The 15,226-nt window shown below is 43.5% G+C and overlaps 1 protein-coding gene across 1 annotated transcript in view; it reads right to left on the bottom strand.

Annotated features, from left to right (window-relative positions):
- Window positions 1-568: 568 nt before the first annotated feature.
- Window positions 569-15,226, bottom strand: part of LRRC56 (leucine rich repeat containing 56) — a 167,607-nt gene continuing 152,949 nt past the window's right edge. Inside the window, exons 13-14 of the mRNA XM_073604907.1 lie at window positions 11,426-11,726; window positions 569-9,695 (exon numbers count right to left, since the gene is read on the bottom strand). Coding sequence (XP_073461008.1) covers window positions 9,509-9,695; window positions 11,426-11,726 — 488 coding nt within the window. The 3' untranslated portion in view covers window positions 569-9,508. The remainder of the gene's footprint in view (window positions 9,696-11,425; window positions 11,727-15,226) is intronic.

The raw sequence follows: 15,226 nt of genomic DNA, 5'->3' as shown, positions 1-15,226 counted from the left end.
TTTTTTTAAATTTTGGTGCAGGTTTCCCCTTAAAATCCATACCAGACCTGAAGGGCTTGGTATGGATTTTGAGGGGGACCCCCATGCCATGCCATTTTGTTTTTTACATTTTGGCGTGGGGTTCCCTTTAATATCCATACCAGACCTGAAGGGCCTGGTATGGAATTTAGGGGGACCCCCACGCCATTTTTTAAAATTTTGGTTCGGGGTTCCCCTGTGGGGAAATCCCATGCCATTTTTTATCAATGAACTTTTATGTGTATTGTCGGAGCGACAATTCAGTAATAGCCACGAGTAGTTTTAAATGACTTTTTTTTCTTTGAAATGTCATTTTGCTGTCAGGCTGTTCTGAACACGGGAAACATGCGCGCCTTTAGAAGCATACTATAGACACCCCCCCAGGTACGAAATTTAAAGGAATATTACACTTTTATTGTTTCACTTTAAGCATTATTAAAATCACTGCTCCCAAAAAACGGCCGTTTTTAAAACTTTTTTTTGCATTGATTCATGTCCCCTGGGGCAGGACTCAGGTCCCCAAACACTTTTTATGACAATAACTTGCATATAAGCCTATAAAATTAGCAATTTTGATTATTCATGCTCGCGTCCCATAGACTTTAACGGTGTTCGCGTGTTCGAACAAATTTTTTGCCTGTTCGCATGTTCTGGTGCTAACTGAACGGGGGGTGTTCGGCTCATCCCTAACAGCATGCAGCACTGCTCTCCTGGCTTTGGCTTCAGTCTGAGAACTGCGGTGGATGATGTCACAGAAGGCAAGGATATGTAGTGACCGCCAGTCACCAAGCAGCAGCTTAAACAGTCTTAGAGCCAGCAGAGGAATTGGTTTCTTTCCTCTCTCTGCAGTCCTGCCAGTTTTCTCTTGTGTGGTAAAGACTTGTTGCGGTTTGCTCCTCTGCTGTGCTGTGTTCCCAGGGGTTAGACAGTCTGACTGGTTTTGTCTCAGATTCTGTGTCTCCTGTCTGTCTCTGGAAGGCTGCCTGACCTCACCTGCTGCTGCTTCTGAAGTAAGTGAATGAAAGCAGATGGGTCCTAAAGGGACAGCGTACCTATTTTTTCTTGGTTAGAGAATTATGATTTTTTTTCCATATTTTTTTGCAAATATGAGCTCACCACACCTGTCAGTGGCACAGAAGACTAGCAAAAGGTACGAGAGAGCGGCGTGGGACATATCTTCAAAAGAGTGCTCAAGGAATGCAAAGTATGGTGTTTTGCATGATTTTAGGAGCAGAAGCCCTAAACGCAAACACTCCTGAAAACATAAGACCCGCCATTGGTCATCTCCTGACCAGGACAATATGCATTCCTCACATTCCCACACAGGGCAGCTTTTCTGCTCCTCAAGCAACTCATGTGGCAACGGCTCACATGCGTTTAAATCAAGGCAATAGAAAATGCCCAGCCCTGCAGTGACGGGAAGTCAGTTGGCATGGATTGCCTCAAATGACAATGGTTAAGGAAGTGGATGCACAAACTTCAAAGCCTAGAGGCTGTAGCAGAAAGTATGTGGCAAATATCCATACCACAGGCAAGACACAGGCCCAACCATCGCAAAAAGCACACAGATATTTCCAAATGTGAAAAGGGAAGGGCCTTCTTTTCCCATATAGACAGAGCGTTAAAAGCTCATTGATGAAGAATGGGAGAGATCTGATACGAAGACCAATTTACAGTAAAAAGTCTAAATGCTTTATCCAATGAAGCTGGCTGATGCATGTTTAAGCAACGCACTTCCAGGAGTGGATGGGGCCCGCCAGCATCTGGAGTGCAAGTGTCTTGGCCTTTCAGTACCTTTAGGAATCCCATGGATTGAAAAGTGGTCTTAGGGCCAGTTCATACCACATGCAGTCCAGTGCATCAAAAACGCATGGAAAGTAGGTTATATGGTTTTCAATGGCATAGTTCACACCAGTGCTTGCAGTTCCAGTGTGTTCCAGTTCCAGAAAAAAAAAAGAACATGCTGCATTTTTCCTGCAATGGACTGTACTGGAACACTGTAAAACGCATCAAAAACACACTAGAACACACATGTCCTTATTTAAGGTTAAGAAATAAGGGGGGGGGGAAATGCACTGGACTGCACCAAAAACGCATCAAAAACTCACTGGAATGCATCAAAAACGCGCATGCAGAAAAGCATCTGGAACGCATCTGGACTGCGTTTCTATGGTGTGAACTGGCCCTTTTAAGGCTGGTTCACACCAGATGCAGTCCAGTGCGATTTTATTGGAGTCAAGAATGCATGAACAGTGTTTACCATGGATTACAATGGCCCGTGTTCCAGTACAGTCAACTAAAGAAGAACATGTTGCATTTTTTCTGTATGGAACGCATCTGTAACATGGCAAAACGCATTGAAAACTCACCTGAACTCTTCAAAAATCTGAATGCAGAAAGATCCCTTCAACACAGAAATTGTGGTGAACTGGGCCGTAGACTTGCAGAAAATCTATACTGTGGCAGGTCTCTGCCTGTTGACTGGCAACAGCATTAACTGTGATGTTTAAAGCAATAATAAATGGCCTTTAATTCAAGGGGAACCTGCAGGCGTGGGCATGGTTCTGGAGGACATTTTGAACCTGGCTGCTGACTTTTGGCCAAGGCTTTAATAGACCTAGTTCTAGGGCTGGCACTTTCAGTCACAGCCATGAGTGCATTGTGGTTGCGCCACTGGAGGGTGAATGAAGCTTCCACACAAGCCCTTTGTAACATTCTCCATAATGGGAGGTTGTTGTTTGGCAAAATGCTGGATGAAGCGAGTGACAGAAGAAATGTCCAGAATGTGGCCACAGTCTAATAAGAGGAGGCAGCCGTCATTTGCTCAAGTTAGTCGATCTTCAGAAGGGTTCAGGAGGCTAAATCTTATAGTCCAGGCTAAAATGTACCAGATCACAGTGAAGGGGGGCTCAAACTTCCTGTGTACATGGAATCCAACCCAGAGCAGGCTGCTAGACATTTGGAAAGTCTTTTAAAGGTGGGCCCAACCAGTGTCTTCCAGTGGGAGCCAGGATAGCCTCCTTTTTGGAGGGTTTTGGCGACAAACATCAAAGACAGTTAGCTGGGAGGACAATCACCAAATCCTTTCATTCATGACCAACAGATCTCAAGAAGAAAGAATTACTGCAAGATTACATATAAGAATTATACTGCAACAAGTGCTACTGCCACCAAAAGAACAAATCTGGGGGGTTCTTCCCATTCTTTCTAGTACCCAAGGCATCAGGAGCTTTCCCTCATGTCTGGGTTTGAAGAAATCAAATGGGTACATAAACAAAGGTTCAAGATAGAGTCTGTGCAAATAGTCATGGCGAAAGTTCAGCATGAGGACTGGTTAGAGTCAATTGACCTGCCTGACATAAACTACCATATACCAATCAGTGTGTAACACCAGAGACATCTGAGATTTGCATTGACGGCTGTCACTTCCAGTTCAGGCGTTTGTCATTTTTAGAATTGGCACAGCACCAATAAACTTTTTGAACATTTTGTTGGCAGTAAGTCGTCTTTTGGGGATAAGGCTCTGCCACTACTTGGACAATGTTTTGATTGCCGCAGGTGTAAGCCAGGAGCTGGCAAAGCATCACAACCTTGTCCTAGAAATCCTTTTTCAAGTTCAGTCGACTAGTGAACAACCAGGAAAAGCAGTTAACCCGTTCTTAAGCTATGAAGGATCTTGGAGTAGAATTTCATGCCCGAATAAGTCAAGTGGTTTTCCAAAACTGCATATTTGCAAAACGAAAATCTGCGTACGAAGAGTCATGAAGACAGCATTTATGTCAGCGAGGGATTGCTTTGTGCCCATTGGGACATTTTACAGCGGCAGCGCTGCCTTGTGCCACGTGGCACATTGGGGGCTTTTCAATTTGCCTTCCTCAGTCAATAAGATGATAAATGAAAATAGACTGTGCACTTTGCAAAGTGCAGTTGCACTCTGCGAGAGCAGTTACTCCAGAGCTTAATAAATGAGCAGAAGCGCTGCTGAATTCCATCATCCAATCATATGCAAGCAAAAAGGTGTTTTTTTTTTTTCAATTTTCCTTGCACGTGATTGGGTATTCTTTGAAAAGTGAAGCTTTACCTCATTTACTAAGCTCTGGAGAAACTGCACTTGCAGAGTGCATTTGCACTTTGCAAAGTGCACAATGTATTTGCCTTTAGTAAATCAACCCCTTTGTGTCTGCACAAATTAGCAAGAACTGGAGTTTTGGACACCAGTGTGCCTCTTTTGTGGCATGCCTCTCAGCCCAGGAGATGCAATAATTCTAACATTGGATGCCAGTCTGCCTTCAGTCTGAGGAGACAAGTGCAAGGCCATTAAAGACTAGTGGAATGCAGATGCTCTGACCGTCTTAAATGGAAGGCAGTTTTTCTAGCATTGAAAGCCTTTCAGGATCTTTCTCCAAGGGGCCTGAGTGAAGTTGATTATTGACAAGACAGCAGTAGCCTACATTGCCCACCAAGGGGGCACCAAGTGTCTGTCTTTTCCTGTTACGTTTCACAAAATAAACTTTTCACTGGACGGAGAGCGGCTTACAGGCAGTTAAAGGCAGTCTACTTACTGGGAAAGCAGTGTCCACCAACGGATCAGTTAGGCAAATTATTTTCCAACAATAAGTACCTCAACTAGCATTGGCTTTATAGGGCATTTCAGCGGTAGTTCTCAGAGAGAGTCCACTGAACATGCAGCTTCCGGTATCTGCAACAAGGTACAAAGGTGAAGTGATAGAGGATGGATTCACAGTGCCATGGGTTTTTTTTTCCTATTGGTGTTTGTCTTTCCCCAGTGTCCATGATTATCAAGATTCTTCTGAAAATTTGGACAGAACACGTTTTTGATATACAGGTGCTTTCCACCTGCCAAGGTGGCCTTGATTTTCATTGCTTCCCTAGATGTCATCAGCACCACCAATCCCGTTTTCAGTCAAACAAGATCTTTTATGTCAATGTCAATGGCAGCACCCTAATCCAGTGAGACTCTTTTAATAGCCTGGCTATTAAAGAGGCCGGACCAGAGGTGCAGGGATTCTCATCCGAGGTGATTCAGGCCTTGGTGAAGACCACAAGACCATGAACACTACATATGAGAGGATATAAAGTTTTTTTCTCCTGTGTCCCCAGCTCTAGCCAATATCCTGGACATGTTTACAATTAGGGCTAGAGGTTGGTCTGGCATACAACTCCATTAAAGTACAGGTCTCTGCCTTTAACCTCTTTTTCAGGCTGCAGATGGGTGGAAAAGCCATTGGACAGATGCTTCATGCAGGCCGTAATCCATATACGATCACCAAAGAAATCCTTGTCCCCTTCATGGAACTTAGGCTTGGCTCTGAAAGCACTAGTATAGGCACCCTTTGCTCTAATAGCATCATTTCCATTGCAGTTCCTAGTGGTAAAATGAGTTCCTCTGACAGTGGTTGTATCAGACAGAAGGATGTTGGAGATTGTAGCACTTTCCTGCATTCAAATTGAGTCACTGAGTACACAGCAGAAAGACTTCAGGTCCTTACACAAGTTGCTAACCGTGTACATGCAAAGGTCAAATACATGAGGAAAGTGGACAATCTTCATTTCACCATCAGGTTCTTGAGTCATCTTCTATTGGTTTACCAGGGTGATTAGATTGGTATGCAGGAAGTAGGCCTGCCTGCTCAGGAACAGGGGCAAGCTCCTTCGACCTGAGGGGTAGCAGCCTTTGGGGCAGCTATGCCAGGATTTCAGTGAAGGATATATGAGAGATGGCTAGCCCTTAATTTGACTGTACAAGCCAGGGATGCAGTCAGCAAGTTCTGCAAAGTTTGGGACGAGACATATAAATTATTTTTGTCTTTGGCAGTTTTTCTTTGATTGTCAATATTTCTTTTCATGTGGTCTCTCCCGTCAATGTATTAAGCTAGTTGTATCCAATTGTGTGCTGATGTGAGGTATGGCCTGGAATAAGGAAAATTGTTATCAAATATTTCCCGTAATTTTCCTTTCCTGGCCTATACTCACATCAGCACAGGACTCCCTCCCTAGTGGCCTGTTGCAGGCTAGATTATTGAACACTTGAGTGGGGGAGGGGCTGTCTTTTATTTAGCTAGGAACAGGTGGTCCTGTGAGCTCCAGAGGAGGCAGTAACCCATTGTGTGCTGACATGAGGATAGGCCAAAAAAGGAAAATTACGGTAAGCATTTGATAACAATTTTTCATTCTACCCACTGTATGTAGTCATCAGGTGTGACAGGAAATCAGGCAGAAACAGGCACTTTTTTTTTTCTTGGCTACTGCTCTTATCAGAAATTTCAGTCCACATACTGCAGAATATATCATTGTAAAAAGATTATAAAATGTAAGGTGAGACTGAAAACCACTTGTAATGTAATGTAAACAGATATGAAAATATAGGTGCAGAAATCTTATCAAAGACAAAAAAGCTGGGGTAAATGGACTTCCTGATATCTGTCCAATATGAGTTTTGAGTGGACTGACACTTTAGCCTAGGTTCACATTGGAGCGATTTGTTGTCATGCGATTTGAGAGATCAAGTCGCAGCCTATTGGTGGCAATGACACTGTTCCAATCGGTGCAACAGCGATTTTGCAGCGTCGCACCGATTTGCAAAAGTAGTTCCTGCACTACTTTTGCCGATTTCAGGTGCAACTTCAATAGACATCTGTGTATGAAGACAAACAGATGTCTATCAAGCAGCAACTGAAATCGTGCTGACCTTGCTACTTTGAAATTGTGCTACTTCACTTGAAGTAGCGCGATTTCAAAGTAGCATCAATGTGAACCAGGGCCTGAGGCATTAAAGAAAGCAGGAAAGGAGGTCAGATGAGTTAATTTTTTATTTGATTTAACTATGCTTAGTATAGAAAGATTTTTGTAACAAATTTTGCAGCTACCAAACATATATAAAATTGGTAAAAAAATGTGCTTCAAAATATAACATTGCATACACTCACGTTCATTTAAAGAATGAAGCCATAGTGATAAAACGCCACCCAAATTTCCCCAAGACAAGTGTCCCAACTGTTCTATTACCTCTTGTTTTTCTGATCCTGATTTCACAATGCTGCTCCAGTTCCTCTGCTCCTCCCATACCTCCCATCTGATTTAACCCCGTTCCCACAATGATTTTCCTGTCCTTTTACTGTCAATCCTCCAATTTCTATTCTTTTTATTCTATGAGTACTGGAACATATGATTTTATTTTATTCTATGAATAAGAGTACTGGAACATACAATATGATAAAACGTTTGTGCCAGGTTAATCCATACCAGCCCAGCAGAACATAGGTGCAGATCCAGACTCGTTCCCAGCCACCACAACATTCAGATAAAGAAAAAAAAGGAAGATAGCGCACTATGGGGTTGATTTACTAAAGGCAAATCCACTTTGCACTGCAAGTGCACTTGGAAGTGCAGTCGCTTCGGATCTGAGGGGGAGATCTGAAATGAGGGGAAGCTCTGCTGATTTTATCATCCAGTCATGTACAAGCAAAAATGCTGTTTTTTATTTTCCTTGCATGTCCCCCTCAGATCTACAGCGACTGCACTTCCAAGTGCACTTGCAGTGCAAAGTGGATTTGCCTTTAGTAAATAACCCCCACAGTTCTCTAAAAACTTATTTTCATTATTCAAAATTTCTATTGAATATAAAATAAAGCTCTAACAGGTTTCCTCAGAGCTTTGCCAAAGCACAGTGCACTCTTTGACAAATGCCAAGTACAGTGGGGAGTGTTGTCAGGTATTATCTTGAGTCCTGGGCTGATTTGGAATGAAGAAAATATGTTTTTAGTAGACCTAGTGGGGGAATTTTACCACAACTGGAGAGGTCAAAATCTGGCACAGCTTTCAGGTTTCATTGTCAAAGTTTAGATGAACAACCTGAAATTAGAAGCTGATTGGCTACCATGCAGAGCTGCACCAGATTTTGCACTCTCCAGCTTTAGTAAATCTCGCCGTGTGTGATATTCCCTCTTTTCTTCATTTGAACATTGGAACATATAAGGATATAATTTTTTCTTAAATATGCTAATCGTTCATACTGTAAAAATCAATGACATGATAAGACTATATTATTGTTAACCCTTTTGATTGGGTCGGGGTTACGGGTTTGTATCCCACCAAGGATGCTGTCATTTTGTGGAGTCTGTATTTTCTGTGCAGGCTTGCTGGTTTTTCTTTCCACAGTTTAAAAATATACTGGTGGGCTAAAGTGAGTCTACAGTTTGCGTATGACTGTTGTAAGGACATTGAATTGTGAGCCAAATTAGCAGCAGGGACTTGTGAGAATAGTTTATTAGTCCCTAAAAAAGGGCTAATGGGGAAAGTTTCAACTATATACAAATCAGTGAAATAAATATATTTCAGTTAGCAGTCTCTGGAGAGAAGTTTAAGCCATCCACTGATAACAATATAGTAAGCTCCTCACTACCACTTTGTCACTTGCTGTCTGCATATCTGTTAGTACCACATATACACATAAGAAAGAATATGTGACAATAATAGAGTAACTGCACGATCAGTGGTGGCTGGTGAGTTTTTCTTTGGGGGGGGAGGGGGGGCGGCAAACAACCCTCCCCCCGGACAGCTGGCGGCGCAGCACTGCTACCCCCCGGCGACGCGGCACTACTACCCCCTCCCCAGTCCGGCACTTACCCGATCTATGTGGCGGGCTGTGATGTCCTCCAGCATGGTCCTTGTGGGCGGCGGGGTGCAGGCAGCGGCTCCAGCGTCTGCTCCTCCAGCGGCTTCCTCCACCACGTGTCTTCTCTCTTACGCCTAAAAGCTAGGCATCCAATAGTATCGCCTGGCGCTTTGGCCAATTGGGAAACAGGTCTCATGACCTGCCTCCTGATTTGGCAGGGAGGAAGTTTGATTGGCGGGGAGGAGCTTTATAGCGTGAAAATAGCGAAAATTATTTTGTTATCGTCACACAACTGGGTGGGCTCGGAGCGCAATGCTCTGCGCTTCGAGCCCACCCTTTTTTGAAGCCTATTAGAGACTCTGGCTCTAATCAGGTGCTTTAAAAAAAAAACCCACAACACATTGGAATCCATGGTCCGGTGCCCTGATATGTAGATCAGGGGGGCGGACGCATGGATAGGGGAGGCGGTGCCCGTGCGCCCTCTATAGACTGCCCGCCACTGTGCATGATCAACAATCCAATATGTACAAAATTCCATGTCGTTAACATTCCATAAAGCATTAAGATTTCTTATTGCGATATTGCAGTGTTTCCCGTAGGAAGGCTAATAATGTCTTTTAGTGCAACAGGTGAAACAAATAAGCCAACCTAAGAGCATTTTTCTTGGAAGATTATTATTAATCATCACATAATATTGTTACTGCATTTGGAAGAATCAAAGTTCCTCTCTTGCGGATTCTTCCTCTTCTTGTTTTTACACACATTTCCATATCATAATAAATATTCCAAAAGAGCAGCGAGATTCTGTGGTCAGCAAAGTTAAGTTACCACCTTTCCCCATCCTCATATGCCATCCTATGTGTTTGAAGTCTTGCTGGCTGTTAGAAGGGTTGGTCTATTTGGCAATCTTTGCAAGATGCCCTTTGATGTAACAGGTCGAATAATATGTGGTGGCGATGGTCTCTCTGGCATTTTACTAATGGAACGGATGACTGGTTGATGGGAGGTAATGAATGTAGGGCTCTTTCTTTCTAATGTAGACCTAAAAAATAAGAAAATATCCAAAAAAAACACAACAATTATATGATACAAAAGACTTATGTATATACTGAAGTGATAAAGACATGAGACTATGGAATCCTGAATTCAACAGTTTTCAGATCCCCTTTATAATGCACCTTTCATACTTCTCCCAAACTATGAGCTGGATATGATTAGGTGACCTCAGTTAAAATGTATGTATGGCTACATTTTTTTAACCCTTTGGTGCAAGCATCTCCCGGCCCTTTAGGTTTTAGGACACTGGGAGACGGGCATTTCGGTCATGTGACCACCATGATTGGCTGTCACAGCAGTCACATGATCGAAAAGCTTTCTGTTACCCGCTGGTAACTGTGCTGAGAGCGTGCAGGGTGCGCACTCTCAGAACAGCATTGTTTACATTTTGGTACACATATATGCAGCCTCTTGACGTTAAGGCCCACCCACTGAGAGGCTGCATATACTGTATGCGTTCTGCCGGCTTGAAGACGTTATGTTTTGAATAGAGTGGAGAAAAACTATTACCCCTGTCAATGTTTATTGCTGTCTGTGTCCCCACTGGATACCTTCACCCCATTTGCCCTAGTGACCGTTGTCATTAACAAAGAAAGTGATGTGGAATCTTAAACTTTACCAATGTCACCAGAAATGGGTTGAGAGGAAATCTTTCAATGGGGACACCTGTTTGGGTGACAACTGCCTTAACCACTTCGTACCTAGACCATTTCTGATATTTCGCATCCTACATGTAAAAATCAACTTTTTTTTGCTAAAAAATTACTTAGAACCCCCTAACATTATACATTTTTTTTAACAGTGACCCTATAGAATAAAATGGTGGCTGTTGCAATTTTTAATGTCCCACAGTATTTGCGCAGCGGTTTTTCAAACGCAATATGCGTGCAGGAGTAACATATGCGTTTGCATTTGCGCATAAGCACAGTGGGACTGGGATACTTCAAATAGTTTTTTGGTTTTTAATTTATTTTATACATTTTTTTGTAGTAACTTTATTGCTATCACAAGGGATGAACAACATCCCTTGTAAATGCATGGGCCATGACAGGTTCTCTTTATGGAGAGATTTGGGGGTCTCTTTGACCCCAAATCTTCCTCTGGCCCCCCCCCCATGTAGCCGATCAGACAGAGATTGGTTCGATTGGCTGCGTTCCTTGCCGCTGGTGGCCAGGTAAACAAAGTGGCGCAACCGGAAGTGACAAACTACTCGTCGCTCCCGGTTTCCAGGGTTAAAGAGAGAGGGGAACGACATCAGTTCCTCTCTCTCTCTGTAGAGGGGAGCCATTGCCGCTGGCTGCATTGCTCCCGGCCTCCGCAAAGGGACAGGAGAGCATGGGAGAGGCGGCGGGAGGAGGGTGGGACCCCCTTCTGCCACTCGCAGAAGTGATCGAGTGGCTAATTAGCCACTCAGATCACTTCTGCCTGAAAGACAATCGCCGGCTGAAAAGAATAATACCGGGATGATGCTTGTAGGTGCAGGCATCATCCCAGTGTAACCACTGAAAGGCCGGGTAGGAAGTGGTTAAACAAGAATTCCCCAGCTTTGAAGAAATATCCTCTCATTTTCTGTTGTGTCTCCAGGACAGGAAGTATTTGGATAGAGCACTGAAGAGTTTAGCCCTTCTGTACTCTATTAAACACTAAAAAAAAATATTTTGGCTGTGTATACTATACTTTAAAAAACAATAATCACTCAAGCATTTGAACACTAACCTGGAGGATATATAAGCTGTTGATGAGTATCCAGAACCAGGCCTTCCACCTTCCATGACCAGAGTCCTAATGCTTTTGTCATCAGCAAGCAAGAATGCTTCATCTGCCAAGTATGTATTTGCTTCCACTGCCCTTGGGGTAAGGCTTTTAATCTGACTGTTACTTTGGAGTAAACGTCTGGCACGTATATCTGCTCCTTTGTTTAGGCGTGAAGTTCCAGTGGCGGAAGAAGGTGGACATGGAGTAATAGGAGGGGATGGCTGAAGTGGAGCATCCTGCAAAGTCATCTCTCCAAGCTGGCCTGATCAGACAAGACACAAACAGTGTTAGCCCCTTCTTCTGCAATGTGATATTTACTGCCACTACAACACAATCAGAGTTCAATTGCTAATCTGCAAGAGAATATTACAACAAATATACGTTTAAAGGCTTTGGATGGGACTATTTTTTTTTTAGACTGAGCTCAGTTAGTGTTAAAAAATTGTCAGAAGCTGTTTAAAGCTACATTACCATTTATCTTTTTTAAAAAGACCTCCATAAAAAATGTCAATAACAAACATATGTATGTGGGATTGGAGCTTTTTTTTTTTTTTTTTCATTGTTCCAAAAAGATGATCCAAGCACCTCAAGCAATTATCGGGTAACTCAGGACTTAATGCGAAATGGAAATGAGTCCTCAGAGTTGGTCTAGTGATGCTGCACACTTTTCCATTTAATTACTCAACAATAGCATTGTTTCAGCATTCTGATCTAATACAGGAAAACTCTCAGTGGGTGTGCATCTTTTGATCTGTTTCAAATTATGTTTTTTTTTTTAAAAACAGAACTAGACCCTCCTATCCTTTACAGCAGTGGTTCTCAACCTGGGGGTCGAATGTTGATTTGCCTGGGGTCACCAAATCCTAGGCTGTTCCTGATGCCCGCACCATTCTCAGAGCCTTTTCGCAGCCGCCCATTCAGTTCACGGCATGGCTGGGGGCAGAGACTAGAGGTCAGCTGACTCATGAGGAATGTGATGTGGGAGGGGCCGAAGGAGACCCTATCTCCTGATTTCGGCATAGGTGTCACTGCTACGAGACACCACAGAGCTGGAGACACAGTGAAGCCGGAGACACCGTGAGTAACACTACCTGTGATTATAGTTGCCATTAAAGTCCCCACTACAGTTCTCAGATCAGCAGATGACCTTGATCAAGAGCACCTAAGTTGGCAGATCACAACTCCTACCAACGCTGCCACTCATCCCAACTTCCCGCCAGCACTGCCACTCTTCCCATTCCCCCCCACCAAGGAGTAAAAGAAGGAATAAAAATAGAGAATACATGGAAGGGAGAGGAAAAGAAGGGGAGGAACAAAGAAAAAGGGAGAGAAAGAATAAGAGAAAGAACACGAAAGATGGCTAGAGAGAGGGATCGGGAAAAAAAAATAAATTAGGATAGAGGGATCTAAAAGGGAAAGAAAGGAGAACAAAGAGAAAGAGTGGTACATCCTATACAATAAAGTAAGTGGTTTGTTAAAAAAAAAAAAAAAAAAGAGTGGTACATCCTAAAATGTACCATAAGGGGTTTTAATACTGTATGAGTGGAAGGGACTCAGGGAGCGCTAAATGTGTGTGGGTTAGGGGTGCAAATTACTTGTCTTGCCTTGAGTGCTGACACCCCATGCTAGGAAAATAATTTTACTGTTAGGGGTCCCCACAACTTGGGAAATTTTATCCAGGGGTCACGGCACTAGAAAGGTTGAGAACCACTGCTTTACAGCTAAGGAAGCTGCCATCTTAGTTTCTGTTTGTTCTGCAGTTGCCATGGTACTACACATGTGATTAGTTATGACATCAGCCATTTGATGGCTTCATAGTTCTGTTGAAAGAACAAGCATCTGTGACAATTATCATTCACTGCATGCTTTGAAAGTAAATGTTTGGGAAACTCCTAAAATTATTGGTTTAGTTTTGCGTTATAGAATACTTATATACTATACTATAAAATACTATAAAAATACTTACCTTAGTTCCAACAGTCCGACATCCTTGAAGTCCCTGGCGCTGGAATGTTCTCCCTGGTTTCTTTTGGGAGCCAGTCTTTGGCCATTTTGATTGGCCGGCGTGGGATGACGCCACTCCTGCATGCACAGGAGTGCAGTCATCCTGACGCAAAGGCTGAACATCAGGCAGACATAGAAGACACAAATTTATGCAGCTCTGCATTCATTAATACATCCTTAAAGCAGAGTTCCACCCAAAAGTGGAACTTCCGCTTATACGCTCCCCCCCCCCCGGTGCCACATTTGGCACCTTTCAGGGGGGAATATGGACCTGTTTTTGGCAGGTCCCCATCCCCACTTCCAGAGACGGGGCCATTCTCCAGGAAGTTCCACTCCCTCCTCCTACCCCCACCGCCGGGCCAATTAGAAAGCGCAGCATGCTTCGAGCAGGCGCAGTAGGGAACCAGCAGTGAAGCCGAAAGGCTTCACTGCCAGGTTCTCTTACCAGGAATGGCGGCGGCAGCATCCGGGAGTTGATCCGAAGATCAGCTTCGGGTGCCGACATCGCGGGCTCCCTGGACAGGTAAGTGCCCTGATATTAAAAGTCAGCAGCTACAGTATTTTCACCCAGGCTGGACCTCCTCTTTAAAGTGTTAGTTGACCTTTACAGAAAAAATTTAAAAGTGAACTAACACCGTAACCCTCCCAACCTCCCCAAGTCCCTGCTGTACTTACCTCTGGGGATACAGAGCTATCAGTGCCCACACAGTCGGTTCAGCAGTCCAGGGATTTAAATCCCTCTGTGCAGTGCATCCAGGACAGATCAGACTGATTCTGGTCAGCACCTGCATAGTGAATTGCTCTGGTCCATCCCAGAAGTGCTACACAGAGAATAGAGAGAAGAGCAGGAATTTTAAATCCCCAGACTGCTGGGCCAGCTGCATGGGTACTAACAGCTCAGCATCCCCAGAGTTAAGTGCAGTGGGGACCGTGGGGGGTGGGGAGGGTGTATGGTGTTAGTTCACATATACATTTTCGTTTCTGTAAAGGTAAACTAATACTTGAAATGTATTTTTGCAAATTAAAGCAGTTTATATATCTGAATACAATTTGGAGCTAAGCTTTTGCAGCCTCTGTGCAGCACAGCTCTGGGAGAGGGAGAGGTAGCACAAGTAGCATGCTGATACGAGAAGAAAGCAGAGTGACAGAGCAATGAGCATGTCACTTTGCTGCATCTTCTTTCTCTCTCCAGACACAACCATCTGGAGGGTCAAGACCTGTTGCTGAACTCTGACAGAGAAAAGGCCTTCTTCCCTGCCAGACAGTGCTGTGTAGCATGACAGAATCCCCATGATCCCCATGATTAAGCTCCAAGGGGCGGAGCGAAATGCATTGGGGGCATGGCCTAGCTGGAGTCTGGGCTGAGGCTGCCATTCATCTCACTTCATGCACATGGGTCTGCTTCATGATGTGCGGCTTATGGATCTTTTCCTTTGACATGGCAGAATGTAAATATCAGAAATGAATGGAGAGAAATACAAATCTTTTGGCAGGTAAAACAGCTTGTTTATATATTTCATCTGTGTATTTAGCTTTTTACTTGAAATTCAACATTAAAACATATAGAAAGTAAAAAATACAAAAATCATAAAACAACTGCGTCGCATTATCCTAAGAAAATACTTAGACTAGCAAATCTAAAAAGATAACGTGCACTTCCACATAAAGGACTACAAAACCTGCTTAAAAACACTTTATTATCCACTCAGCAAAACAGTGCTTGGCAAGAGGACTGTTTTAATAAAAGTATGAAAATAT

This window comes from Aquarana catesbeiana, linkage group LG11, assembly GCF_042186555.1.
Source record: "Aquarana catesbeiana isolate 2022-GZ linkage group LG11, ASM4218655v1, whole genome shotgun sequence".
Classification (NCBI taxonomy): domain Eukaryota; kingdom Metazoa; phylum Chordata; class Amphibia; order Anura; family Ranidae; genus Aquarana; species Aquarana catesbeiana.
Note: the sequence above shows the minus strand (reverse complement) of the source record. Positions and strands in the feature narration are given on the sequence as shown.